Source organism: Pelophylax lessonae (assembly GCF_965119305.1).
Source record: "Pelophylax lessonae genome assembly, chromosome: 8".
NCBI classification, from domain to species: Eukaryota; Metazoa; Chordata; class Amphibia; order Anura; family Ranidae; genus Pelophylax; species Pelophylax lessonae.
Genome location: NC_138775.1, coordinates 284,603,875 through 284,617,574, shown reverse-complemented (window position 1 = coordinate 284,617,574; position 13,700 = coordinate 284,603,875). Strand labels below are relative to the sequence as shown.

Here is a 13,700-nt window from a genome sequence, read left to right as displayed (position 1 = left end):
AGGCTGCAATAAATGACACTGCGCTGGCGAGGCTTCAATAGATGACACTGCACTGGCAAGGCTGCAATAAATGACACTGCGCTGGCGAGGCTACAATAAATGACACTGCGAAGGCGAGGCTGCAATAGATGACACTGCGATGGCAAGGCTGCAATAAATGACACTGCTCTGGCGAGGCTACAATAAATGACACTGCGATGGCGAGGCTGCAATAAATGACACTGCGATGGCGAGGCTGCAATAGATGACACTGCGCTGGCAAGGCTTCAATAGATGACACTGCACTGGCAAGGCTGCAATAAATGACACTGCGCTGGCGAGGTTACAATAAATGACACTGCACTGGCGAGGCTGCAATAAATGACACTGCTCTGGCGAGGCTGCAATAAATGACACTGCTCTGGCGAGGCTTCAATAGATGACACTGCTCTGGCGAGGCTGCAATAAATGACACTGCTCTGGCGAGGCTGCAATAAATGACACTGCGCTGGCGAGGCTTCAATAGATGACACTGCACTGGCGAGGCTGCAATAAATGACACTGCGCTGGCGAGGCTGCAATAAATGACACTGCGCTGGCGAGGCTTCAATAGATGACTCTGCACTGGCGAGGCTGCAATAAATGACACTGCGCTGGCGAGGCTGCAATAGACACTGCGATGGCGAGGCTGCAATAAATGACGCTGCGATGGCAAGGCTGCAATAAATGACACTGCGATGGCGAGGCTGCAATAAATGACACTGCGCTGGTGAGGCTGCAATAGATGACACTGCACTGGCGAGGCTGCAATAAATGACACTGCGCTGGCGAGGCTACAATAAATGACACTGCGAAGGCGAGGCTGCAATAGATGACACTGCGATGGCAAGGCTGCAATAAATGACACTGCTCTGGCGAGGCTACAATAAATGACACTGCGATGGCGAGGCTGCAATAAATGACACTGCGATGGCGAGGCTGCAATAGATGACACTGCGCTGGCAAGGCTTCAATAGATGACACTGCACTGGCAAGGCTGCAATAAATGACACTGCGCTGGCGAGGTTACAATAAATGACACTGCACTGGCGAGGCTGCAATAAATGACACTGCTCTGGCGAGGCTGCAATAAATGACACTGCTCTGGCGAGGCTTCAATAGATGACACTGCTCTGGCGAGGCTGCAATAAATGACACTGCGCTGGCGAGGCTTCAATAGATGACACTGCACTGGCGAGGCTGCAATAAATGACACTGCGCTGGCGAGGCTGCAATAAATGACACTGCGCTGGCGAGGCTTCAATAGATGACTCTGCACTGGCGAGGCTGCAATAAATGACACTGCGCTGGCGAGGCTGCAATAGACACTGCGATGGCGAGGCTGCAATAAATGACACTGCACTGGCAAGGCTGCAATAAATGACACTGCGCTGGCGAGGTTACAATAAATTACACTGCACTGGCGAGGCTGCAATAAATGACACTGCTCTGGCGAGGCTGCAATAAATGACACTGCTCTGGTGAGGCTTCAATAGATGACACTGCTCTGGCGAGGCTGCAATAAATGACACTGCTCTGGCGAGGCTTCAATAGATGACACTGCTCTGGCGAGGCTGCAATAAATGACACTGCGCTGGCGAGGCTTCAATAGATGACACTGCACTGGCGAGGCTGCAATAAATGACACTGCGCTGGCGAGGCTGCAATAAATGACACTGCGCTGGCGAGGCTTCAATAGATGACTCTGCACTGGCGAGGCTGCAATAAATGACACTGCGCTGGCGAGGCTGCAATAGACACTGCGATGGCGAGGCTGCAATAAATGACGCTGCGATGGCAAGGCTGCAATAAATGACACTGCGATGGCGAGGCTGCAATAAATGACACTGCGCTGGCGAGGCTGCAATAAATGACACTGCGCTGGCGAGGCTGCAATAAATGACACTGCGCTGGCGAGGCTGCAATAGATGTGACTGCACTGGCGAGGCTGCAATAAATGACACTGCGCTGGCGAGGCAGCAATAGATGACACTGCACTGGCGAGGCTGCAATAAATGACACTGCACTGGCGAGGCTGCAATAAATGACACTGCGCTGGCGAGGCTGCAATAGATGACACTGCACTGGCGAGGCTGCAATAAATGACACTGCGCTGGCGAGGCTGCAATAGATGACACTGCGCTGGCGAGGCCGCATTCATGGGCACTGGTGAGGCTGCATTGCTGGACACTGCGCTGATCAGGCTGCATTCATGGGCACTGGTGAGGCTGCATTTGATTTAAAAAAAAAAGTTCTGAGTTCAAAGCTGTTTATTTCAAATTTAAACTTTTTTCCAGAAATTTCCCTCCTAAAATTGAGGTGCGTGTTATACGCTGATAAATACGGTGTATATATATATAATATAGTACTCCCGACCAAGAGGTCTAATTCACTGGCAGGTGGAAGTCAGCTGGGATCTGAGAGACCAAATTTTCTCCTTTCAAGCAATTAAGATGGGGAAATGACTCCAAGACTGGTATTACTCCACTCACAAAGAAAGCAAATAATAGATCTCCAAAGTGGTGTATTTAGCAGTAAGATTTAATAAAAGTTAAAAAGACTTACACTTAGGTAAACAGCAGCAGATAATAACAAGGGCGAGGACCAAACGATCCCCGTAGAAGCACAGCGTAGCAGCATAAAAAATTATTGATTAAAAAAACATAAACATTGACAGTCCAAATATAGTGAAAACATTTTTTGAAAGTCCAACCATAAATATTGAATTGAGTTTATAAAGTGAGCAAGTGAACTTCCACCACCAAAAATCGTGTCCGCCACCACACGGAAAACCTGCTTACCAGAGAAAAGGGACCCCAAGGGTCAACAACACTGGGGTTATGATAATACTGTGGTATCAGACAGAGCTCTCCTCCGTGATCTTCCAGATGGTAAACGGCTCATAAATGGATATTAATCTGCTGTTCATGCATCCAGCCCATGCTCAGTGGTCCTCCTTGATGCAGTCAGACATCTAAAGTGTGATCAAGCATTGAGCATTTGAATGTGAATCAGTCTTCACACTGCATTTGCATTCCCTTTACACCCTCAAGCATCCTCTCAATCTGCCTAAATGTGTCTGATCATACCGGTGGGTTAGTAGGTGTTGGTGTCAATCAAAGTCAGCCAATCAGGAGAGAGAGTGGGTGGGGCCGAACGGATACACAAACGGATACACAAAGCTATGGCTCGGCTCAGGTGCTCCCATAGCAAGCTGCTTGCTTTTGGGGCACTCAACAGGAGGGAGGGGCCAGAGCCTAAGAGATACCCGAGAAGAGGAGGATCCAGGCTGCTCTGTGCAAAATCACTGCACAGAGGAGGTAAGTATAACAGGTTTGTATTTTTATAGAAAAAAAAAAAAAACTTTACAATCACTTTATCGAACAAGCTGAAGTTAGAAGCTGATTGGCTAACATGCACAGCTGTATGCAGTGGGATAGTGCAGCACAAATATAACCAACCCAATAAAATTCATATATTGTCTACAAAATGCATATATAGAAATGAATAAAAGTTCATAGGTAAAAGAAATGAGGATCCCGATGGTGCAAAGCTGTGCATAAAGACAAATGAACAGGTGTCTATATCCGTGCAGCACCGTACGGCTGCTCACCTGACATTTATGACCCCTGGTCAAACAAGCGTGCCCATATCAGGGTTTCAAATCTCCATAAGGCCAATGTAGATCTAGGCACAACAGTCCCTCCGTGATGGTGGCAAAAACAGTATATAAAGACAAATGAAGAGGATCGAGTTGCTTTGCAATCGTTTATTAAAATGTAAATAACACATATCCAGCACTTGTACGAAGTGCAAGTAACGAACGCTTGATAAAACAAAGTATGTCACAGTCCCGCAAGAAATCACAGATTTCCGCCATTACAAAAAAAAAACAATAAAAATGACAAATCTTTCTCGTAGTTAGTAAACGCGATAACTTTTGCGCAAACCAATCAAAATACGCTTATTGCGATTTTTTTTTTACCAAAAATATGTAGCAAAAAACAAATTGACCTAAAATGATAAAAACATTTTTTTTTGGGGGGGAGGGAATGTTATATATCAGAATGTGAAAAATATAGTTTTTTTTTTTCAAAATTGTCGCTCTTTTTAAAAAAAATTAGAAATCGCACAGGTGATCAAATACCACCAAAAGAAAGCTCTATTTTTGGGAAAAAAAGGACGTAAATTTCATTTGGGTACAGTGTCGCACGACCGCACAATTGTCCGTTAAAGTAACGCAGTGCTGAATCACAAAATATGGCCTGGTCAGGAAGGGGGTAAAGCTTAAAGTGGTTAAAAATATGCTCATTGAGAATTTTTTTGTCAAAGACATGTAGCTAAATATATTTTGGCCTAAATATATGACAAAAATTGAATATATTGGATATTTTCTAACTGTCAAAGTAGAAAATGTTAATTTTTTGCAAAATTTTCGCTCTTTTTTTATTAATATCGCAAAAAATAAAAAGCGCAGAGTTGATCAAATACCACCAAAAGAAAGCTCTGTTTGTGGGGAAAAAAGGACATCAATTTTGTTTGGGTACAGCGTTGCATGACCGCGCAATTTGTTAGTTAAAGCGGAGTTCTAAAATTATACTTACCTCCATCTTCATGCCCGGGGTCACCTGAAAAACAAATGGATAATCGCAATTTTTTTTTTTTTTTTTTTCTTACCTGGTTTAGAAGAAAATATACTCACCTAACTTCCTCTTCCTCCCCTCGGCGGCCACGGCGAGTCGTCACTTCCTGTCTTGCAATGATTCCTGGGAGCTGAACGTCATCGCTCCAAGGAATCAATGCGCCTGCACCGGCCCCTGACATCAGTTCCGGTGCAGGCACCGTCATACCTTGCTAAACAGCTTCTGGGCATGCCCAGAAGCTGTGCAAGGGATGACGCTGCGGCACCGGAAGTGACGGCGGGGCCGGTGCAGTGCATCGTGGGACCGAAGAAGACGGAAGAGGACGCAGAAGAGGATCGCGCTGGCTTCAAGCTGCCCACACCTGAGATGGCAGCGCTGGACAATACATTTTCAAGGTAAGTATTTCTTCTAAAAGGTAAGTGCAACCCGGGACAGATCAGAGACTATCCATTGTGGAATGTACTAGCCCTGACTGTCCCGGGGGTATTTTTATAAAAAAAAAAAAACGTTCACTGGGTGGAACTCCGCTTTAAAGTCGCGCAGTGCCAAGTTGAAAAAAGTGGCCTGGACATTGAGCAGCAAAATCTTCCGGGGCTAAAGTGGTTAAAAAAGAAAGAAAAAAACCACCTGTAAGGCAAGTGCATAATATGCTAGTATGCTTCTCATACTAGCACATTATCAAATACTTACCTTAGAACGAAGCCCTCCAGCAGCGCGCCGTCACAGCTGCCTTCCATCTTCCCCCAGTCTTTCTTACAGGTCCGTGCCCTCCGGCAGTATGAGTGGCCGGAGCCGCGATGACGTCACTACCGCGCATGCGCATGGGAGCCCTCGCCAATGGTTTGAAGCTCTGAAGGCCCGCCACACGGTGACATCACCAGCTGCATGCAGGGTGAATATCTCCTAAACGGTGTACGTTTAGGAGATATTCATGTTACCTACAGGTAAGACTTATTATAGGCTTACCTGTAGGTAAAATCACAAAGCGGACTTTACTACCTCTTTAATGGGATCAGATTTACAGCTCTATGTAAGAAAATATAAAATTAATTTGCTTTTTAGCAAGGTAACAAAACAGGAACGATGTGTAGCCAGCATCACTCGAATGAATACAGAGTCTCTAATGTAAGATGTTAATTCTTGAGGTTGGATTCCACTTTGAATAGAAGATCAGGGATAATGTAATTAATTCCCATTATTTCTGACCTGTTCATAAATACTAAATCAATCCGGGGTCTAATTATATTTCCCCTTCACACATCGACTTATTAACTGAAACCGCTTAATTGCCCGTCTGCTGCAGATCGATGCGTAAGCGTCGGGTTTTAATGGGATATTGGATTGGAGGAGCAGACTTTGATCCGGACTTGTTCTGATAGGGTTCATCTCAGCACAGCAGACTATTGATTGGGATACTTCCTCAACACACAACTCATCCTTCTTCTTCTCTTTGTGCTAAAGAAGATTTTCATCTAACTACCCTTTGGGGTCTCTTTATAAAGGAAACCGCAATTTCCCCGACCGTTAACACTTTTTTTTTTCTTTTACCTCTATAATACTTACCCTGTGGTAGAAAGATGTATATATATATATACATACCTACTCTCGGGGCACTCCCATCCCTGCTGCCACTCATGCCATCCCATCCCTGCTGCCACTCATCCCATCCCTGCTGCCACTCATCCCATCCCTGCTGCCACTCATCCCATCCCTGGTGCCCCTCATCCCATCCCATCCCTGCTGCCTCCCATCCCTGCTGCCACTCATCCCATCCCATCCCTGCTGCCACTCATCCCATCCCATCCCTGCTGCCCCTCATCCCATCCCATCTCTGCTGCCACTCATCTCATCCCATCTCTGCTGCCACTCATCCCATCCTTGGTGCCACTCATCCCATCCCTGCTGCCACTAAGCCCATCCTATCCCTGCTGCCACTAAGCCCATCCCATCCCTGCTGCCACTCATCCCATCCCTGCTGCCACTCATCCCATCCCATCGCTGCTGCCACTCAGCCCATCCCATCCCTGCTGGCACTCATCCCATCCCTGCTGGCACTCAGCCCATCCCATCCCTGCTGCCACTCATCCCATCCCATCCCTGCTGCCACTCAACCCATCACATCCCTGCTGCCACTCAGCCCATCCCATCCCTGCTGCCACTCAGCCCATCCCATCCCTGCTGCCACTCAGCCCATCCCATCCCTGCTGCCACTGAGCCCATCCCTGCTGCCACTCATCCCATCCCTGCTGCCACTCAGCCCATCCCATCCCTGCTGCCACTCAGCCCATCCCATCCCTGCTGCCACTCATCTCATCCTATCGTTGCTGCCCCTCCTCCCATCCTATCCCTGCTGCCACTCAGCCCATCCCATCCCTGCTGCCACTCAGCCCATCGCATCCCTGCTGCCACTCAGCCCATCGCATCCCTGCTGCCACTCAGCCCATCGCATCCCTGCTGCCACTCAGCCCATCGCATCCCTGCTGCCACTCAGCCCATCCCATCCCTGCTGCCACTCAGCCCATCCCATCCCTGCTGCCACTCATCTCATACTATCTTTGCTGCCCCTCCTCCCATCCCATCCCTGCTGCCACTCAGCCCATCCCATCCCTGCTGCCTCCCCATCCCATCCCATCCCTACTGCCCCTCATTCCATCCCACCCTTACTGCCACTCATCACATCCCTTCTGCCCCTCATCCCACCACCGCTGCCACTCATCCCATCCCGGGTCTCCGGTCCAGCACTAGCTACAGGGGAGAGGAGAGCGCTCTGACAGCTGCTGAAATGCCTGCGCAGTGACATCACCCAAAGGCTTACTATGGGTCATCTGTGGTCGGTGCTCCCTCCTCTTCCCTGTTCTGTAGTAATGTATAGGTCAGTGAGAGGAACCACATAGGGCAGCGGTGGGGAAGGGCAAGGAGATTGATGCTCTTGGAAGTGTCAGTTCCTAAAGGGACTTTGGTTGGCAATTTCTCCTAAATAGAGCAGCACTGGCAGCGGGAGGAGCACTGTCTGTGTTTACTCTCTTCTTTGCATGGACAGATTTTTTTTTTAGGATATAATTAAAGCGGTAGTATACTCCACTTTTTAACTTTTACCTACAGGTAAGCCTATAATAAGGCCTATAATAAGGCCTTACCTGTAGATAAAATTAATATCTCCTAAACCTGCACGGTTTAGGAGATATTCGCCTGCATGCAGCCGCTGACACCAGCGGCGCATGCACTCTGAACGTCCAGCGCATGCGCTGGAGTGACGTCATAGCGGCTCCGGCCACTCACAGCGCCGGAGCCGCTGAACCTGGAAGAGACACCGAGGGAAGATGTCAGCTGCCTCAGCGGTGTCCAGGCGACCGTGTCGGGGCTTTGTTCTAAGGTAAGTATTTCATAATGAGCTAGTATGCGATCCATACTAGCACATTATGCCATTGTGCTGCAGGGTTTTTTGTTTTTTTTTGAGGATACAACCACTTTAAGCTACAGGGTCACTTTAATTTCAGTGTATGGGGGGTGGAGGGGGAAGATTCTGCACATTTCTTCGCTTGTTTTTGCCCATGTGTTTGCTTTTCCATTTCTTTCTTCTTGTACATCTCAACTTTCTGTGTCAAAAGTAATAATGTACTTCTCTGTATGGATGAGCCCTACTATAAAACTTTGCTTTTCTTTTTTTATTTCCTTTCCTGAGCAGCAGCGTTCCGATGAACAAAAGGTTCCGCCAGGACAGCGATCTGACGTGTCTGCAGAAGGTGCGTTCTATTACTTGTGTGGAATATTTGTCACCCTGTCCGTAGGCCTTTGTGTGCCGGCTTTCATTCATGTCACACCTGTGTTTTCTCAATGCAAGTCTAAAGGGAAAGCAAAAGTAACTTGGAGCAGGTTGAGAAGGAACTTACATGGGCTTTTAACCTCCCTGGCAGTCTGATTATGTCCGGATTTCTGTGCTAAAATCGGTACATTGTTTTGCATAGAAATCTGTTGTTTTATATTTTAAAACTCACCTTCCCCTGTGATCCCCCACCATCCTCCCCCGCCGTCCTCACCCGCCGTCCTTCCCCTGCCGTCCTCCCCTGCCTTCCTCCCCCGCTGTCCTCTCCCGCCTTCCTCCCCCGCTGTCCTCTTCCGCCGTCCTCCCGCTGTCCTCTCCCGCTGTGTGCTCTGCAGATTCCGGCACCTGTCTTCCAGTTCCCTTCCCTGCAAGCGTTGCGACGCAGGGGGGTGAAACCGGCGGCAATTTAAAAAATGTAGCCACACTCAGGATTACCCCAGAATCACACTCGCCTTCCCTGCGATCCCCCGCCGTCCTCCCCCGCCATCCTCTCGCAGTCCTCACACTCTCTCCCCGCTCTGTGCTCGGCAGATGCCTGCGGCACCTGTCTTCCGGTTCCCTTCCCTGCGATCGTTGCGACGCAGGGGGTGGAACCGGCGGCAATTTCAAAAATGTAGTTACACTAAATGAGATGATAGAAAGCTGTGATCCTAACAGATTACACTGTATCATCCCATTTCACCACAGGATTTCACCTGGTGACTTTTCCAGTGCCCTGCCTGTGCTTTTCCAGTTCTTTGTGCCTGGAAAATAGAGAACGACCATGGCGTCCAAAAATCGTTCTTTTTGCGCAAAAGCGCTTTTAGACGAACTGGAAAACGGCGACAGGGAAACGGAGTTACTTGAAGAACTGAGCGATAGCGATTGGTGGGAAAATTCGTCATCAGGTACAGGAAAGTGACGACTGCGACGATTCTGATGTCTCTTTCTGGTACATCGCTCCGTTGGAAATTCTGAAGAATCATTTGATATTCTTCCCAAATTCCACAAGCGATGTGCCAGAAAGAGACATCAGAATCATCGCTGTCCTCACTTTCCGTACCTGATGACAAATTTTCCCACCAATCGCTATCGCTCAGTTCTTCAAATAACTCCGTTTCGCTGTCGCTGTTTTCCAGTTCATCTAAAAGCAAATGCAAAAAGAACGATTTTTGGACGCCATGGTCGTTCTCTATTTTCCAGGCACAAAGAACTGGAAAAGCACAGGCAGGGCACTGGAAAAGTCACCAGGTGAAATCCTGTGGTGAGATGGGATGATACAGTGTAATCCCATCACAGCTTTCTATCATCTCATTTGGTGTATTTACACTTTTGAATTTGCCGCCGGTTCCACCCCCCTGCGTCGCAACGCTCGCAGGGAAGGGAACCGGAAGGCAAGTGCCGGCATTGGCCGAGCACACAGCGAGGAGAGAGTGCGAGGACTGCGGAAGGGCGGCGGGGGAACGCAGGGAAGGTGAGTAACATTCTGGGGTAATCCTGAGTGTGGCTCGGGATTACCACTTTTGGTACTGAAAATTAACCCCGAACCACACTCAGGAATACCGCTAGGGAGGTTAATGCAACTCCTACTGATCATCAGTAATGCAAGCTGAATGTACCGGACATTGTACTGCCTTTTGCCATCTACACAAGCCCTAAGGGCTCTTTTACACTCATGGTGAAGAGTGATCAGTGTTCGGATCGCTTTACAGAGAGGATTTGACAGGCAGTAAGGAGGCATAATATTGCCTTCTGGTTTACCCTATAATGCCGCACTGCACTGCTGCAATCGCCTGGAGGTCACGAGGTTAAAATGGTCCATTTGCTCAGTTTAATCCAGAAGATTTACCCCCCTACATGACCAGGGCATTTTTTTCCTGTCGATATTCTCCTGCTTCTTTCCTCCCCATCCACGTCTTTTCCAAATCTGAACCAAGCATTGCGCCATTTGTCCATTATCTCGGGATTGTCTGTTAATGACATTAAGACCGGCCGCTGCACATTTACTGCGGCAGGCTGCCTCTCCTGCCAAACTAACGTAGCCCTATGTTAGTCGCACCCGTGGTGCCGGGGAGGCGAGTGCGCGCGGCGGTGGCGTGCTCCCGCCCCCACTAGGCAACAGGGATGCCGATTGCCGCCAGGCACCAGCGATCGCTCCCCGCTGAGAGAAAAGGACGGGCAGCTGTTGTAAACACAGCCGACTGTTCTTCTCTCTGAAATGATCAGAGCGCCTGTGATCCTTCTATATAGGATCACAGGTCTCTATGGTCGTTTCACAAGCCACGCCCCCCCCCCCCCACAGTTAGCAAACACTCCCCTAGGTTAACCCCTTCCCTGCCAGTGTCATTATTACAATAACAGTGCATATTTTTAGCACTGATTACTGTAGTAATGTCACTGGTCCCCCCCAAAAGTGTCAGTTAGGGGTCCGATCTGTCCTCCGCAATGTCGCAGTACCGCTAAAAATCGCAGATCGCCGCCATTATTACTAAAAATAAATAAATAAAAATGACATAAATCTTTCCTCTAGTTTGTAGACGCGATAACTTTTGCGCAAACCAATCAAAATACGCTTATTGCAGTTTTTTGGGGGTTTTTTGCCAAAAATATGTAGGAGAATACAATTTGGCCTAAAAGGATGAAACATTTTGATTTTTTTTCCTTTTTTTGGGAATGTTATATAGCAGAATGTGAAAAACATTTTGTTTTTGTTTTTTTTTTGTTTTTTTTTAGAATTTTTATTTCAGTACAGCGTCGCACGATTGTGCAATTTTCCATTAAAGTAACGCAGTGCCGAATCGCAAAATATGGCCTGGTCATTAAGGGGGCAAATCCTTCCGGTCCAGAACTGGTTAAAAAAACATTTACACACTTATTTATATATAAAGGGGAAACTAATGACACAATATGTAAAAAGTCTCCACCCTGCACCGTGGATCAATGAGGATAAATAAAAAATTCCAATTCAAATAGAGCTGCTGCCATGAATCGGGATAATAAAAAGTATAACAAATAATATAATAATAATATAACAAAAGTATAACCGATGCTGTCATTCGATAGAAAGTCAAACACACTTATTGCCACGTCTCCCCCAAATCTATACCAAGCATTGCGCAATTTCTCCATTATCTCAGGCCTGTCTGTTAATCATTCACAATCGGTTGCCTTAAATTTACCATTGGACGCAACCACAGTCATACAAATACAACAAAGATTTCCTGTTAAATGGTAGTTAAAGGCTCTTCCTTATTTCGGTATCTCCCTGACCCCTACTCTAGATACTTTATATCAGGCAAATTACCCTCAATTACACAGAAAGATGATAGTGAATCTTCAAAGATGGGGTAATAATCCCCCATCATGGTTCGGTAGACTGTAGACGATCAAGATTAATTTTTTTCTGTGGTTATTGTACCTATTCAGAACAAGATGCTCAAAATACTTCCGCTTTAAATAGTTCTAACCCCCTGACATGCCACATTTGGCATATCATTTTTTTTTGGGGGGGGGGGGGGGGCGGGTACCTAGTTTTGACAGGTACCCGCTCCCACTTCCGCTCGGAGCGCTGCGGCGCCCTGAGCGGAAGTTCTCCTCTCCCCCTCCCTCCCCTGCAATCTTCTGGGACATGTGAGAGGTCCCAGAATATTGCCGGCCAATCAAGACGAGCAGCGCAACTAGCGCATGCGCAGTGCGTACCCGGCTGTGAAGCCACAAACTGTCACAGCTGGGTGCCCACACCAGTGATGCCGGCGCCACCAAGAACAGAGGGAGAGGATCGAGGCTTCGGGAGGCCGCATCGCTGGACCATGGGACAGGTGAGTGTGTGTTTATTAAAAGTCAGCAGCTACACTTTTTGTAGCTGCTGGCTTTAATAAACACAGAAAAAGCTGGAACTCCGCTTTAATGTTGTAAAATACACAATCCCCAATGTATTCAATATCCTCCGAGACCATCCAAACCAAAGAAATCACCCGTGAACTAGTGGGTCCCTCCTCCACCAACATTCACATGCACAAAGCACTCACCAGATGGTTTTGACACCCATTACAGGTAGTTAAACTCAGCATGATTGGTTACATATAGGGATGCACCGAAATGAAAATTTTGGGCCGAAACCGAAACCGAAAATGCAGGATGCCCTTGGCCGAAAACCGAAACCGAAAATTACCTTTTCCCCAAAAATGTTTTAAAATGGATAGAAGAGGGGCATACACCAAAAACAGACAGCGACGTACACCTGTCGCTGCCACCCTGTCACAGTATATGTACTGTGACGGGTTGGCAAGAGGTTAATTTAATTACCAATGGTATTTGTATTATGATGCATGAGGGGTTTAATGTATTGTCACTGCTGGTCACTCATCTATTAGTGACCGACCAGTGGCAGGTAATTAACCCCTTTGTGCTGCATTAGTGCAACCATTATCAGTGCAATCAGTGTTAATTAACACTTCCTTGTCCTTGTCAGCGGAGATACATACCTGTCAGACAGGAGGAGTCAAATCTTGCCAGTCTGTCCAGGGAAAGATAGGATCTGTGGATTATCTATACCTGTGTCAATCTGTCAGAGAGCTTGGGTGAAACAAGAGTGCAAGTCTCCAGGGCATCACTCCACTCGTCATTGTCAAGGTCACCAGTGTCCACGGTCCAGGGAGAACAAATATTAAAGGCCAAGGTCGTAGCTGTCTTGGTGGTCAGCAGTTCATATAAAAATTAAATATGCTTACGGGAGTCATAACCGGTCAGTACGTCTAGAAGGTCAACCGTAGGCAGCACTGGGTATTGGCCGTCAAACTGCGTATATAGGGCATGTCTGAGCTGGTAATAGCAGAAAAACATAGTAGGTGGAAGGTGAAAGTCTGACCGCATTTGGGTAAAAGTTTTAATCGCTCCGTTCCGTAGAACATGAGTGAGGTAGAGAACTCCCTTGGACATCCACACTCCAGGGTCTGGCAACTGGAGCAACTCCGGCAGGTGACGATTGTGCCAAAGGGGGGTCCTAGCATGTAACCTAAGGTCACCCGATTTGGAGAGGGCCAGGTCCCAAACTTTCCTATAGTGAAAGAAAATATCACCATGTGCTGGGGAACCCATAGGCCCTCCGGCACACTGAAGGATATCACAAAAGGGGTGAGGACCCAAAGCCAGTGTAGGCGGACAAGCCAGAGCCATATATCTGTGAGCATCCAAAGTATTGACGTGAAACAGATGGGAGAGCTGGGCCGCTAAATAAT

The 13,700-nt window shown here is 47.6% G+C and overlaps 1 protein-coding gene across 1 annotated transcript in view; it reads left to right on the top strand.

The window, feature by feature from the left end:
* The window catches only part of MYSM1 (Myb like, SWIRM and MPN domains 1), a 100,789-nt gene that overhangs the window by 80,580 nt on the left and 6,509 nt on the right, over window positions 1-13,700 (top strand). The window contains exon 19 of the mRNA XM_082264801.1: window positions 8,347-8,404. Within this exon, the coding sequence (XP_082120927.1) occupies window positions 8,347-8,404 (58 nt within the window). The remainder of the gene's footprint in view (window positions 1-8,346; window positions 8,405-13,700) is intronic.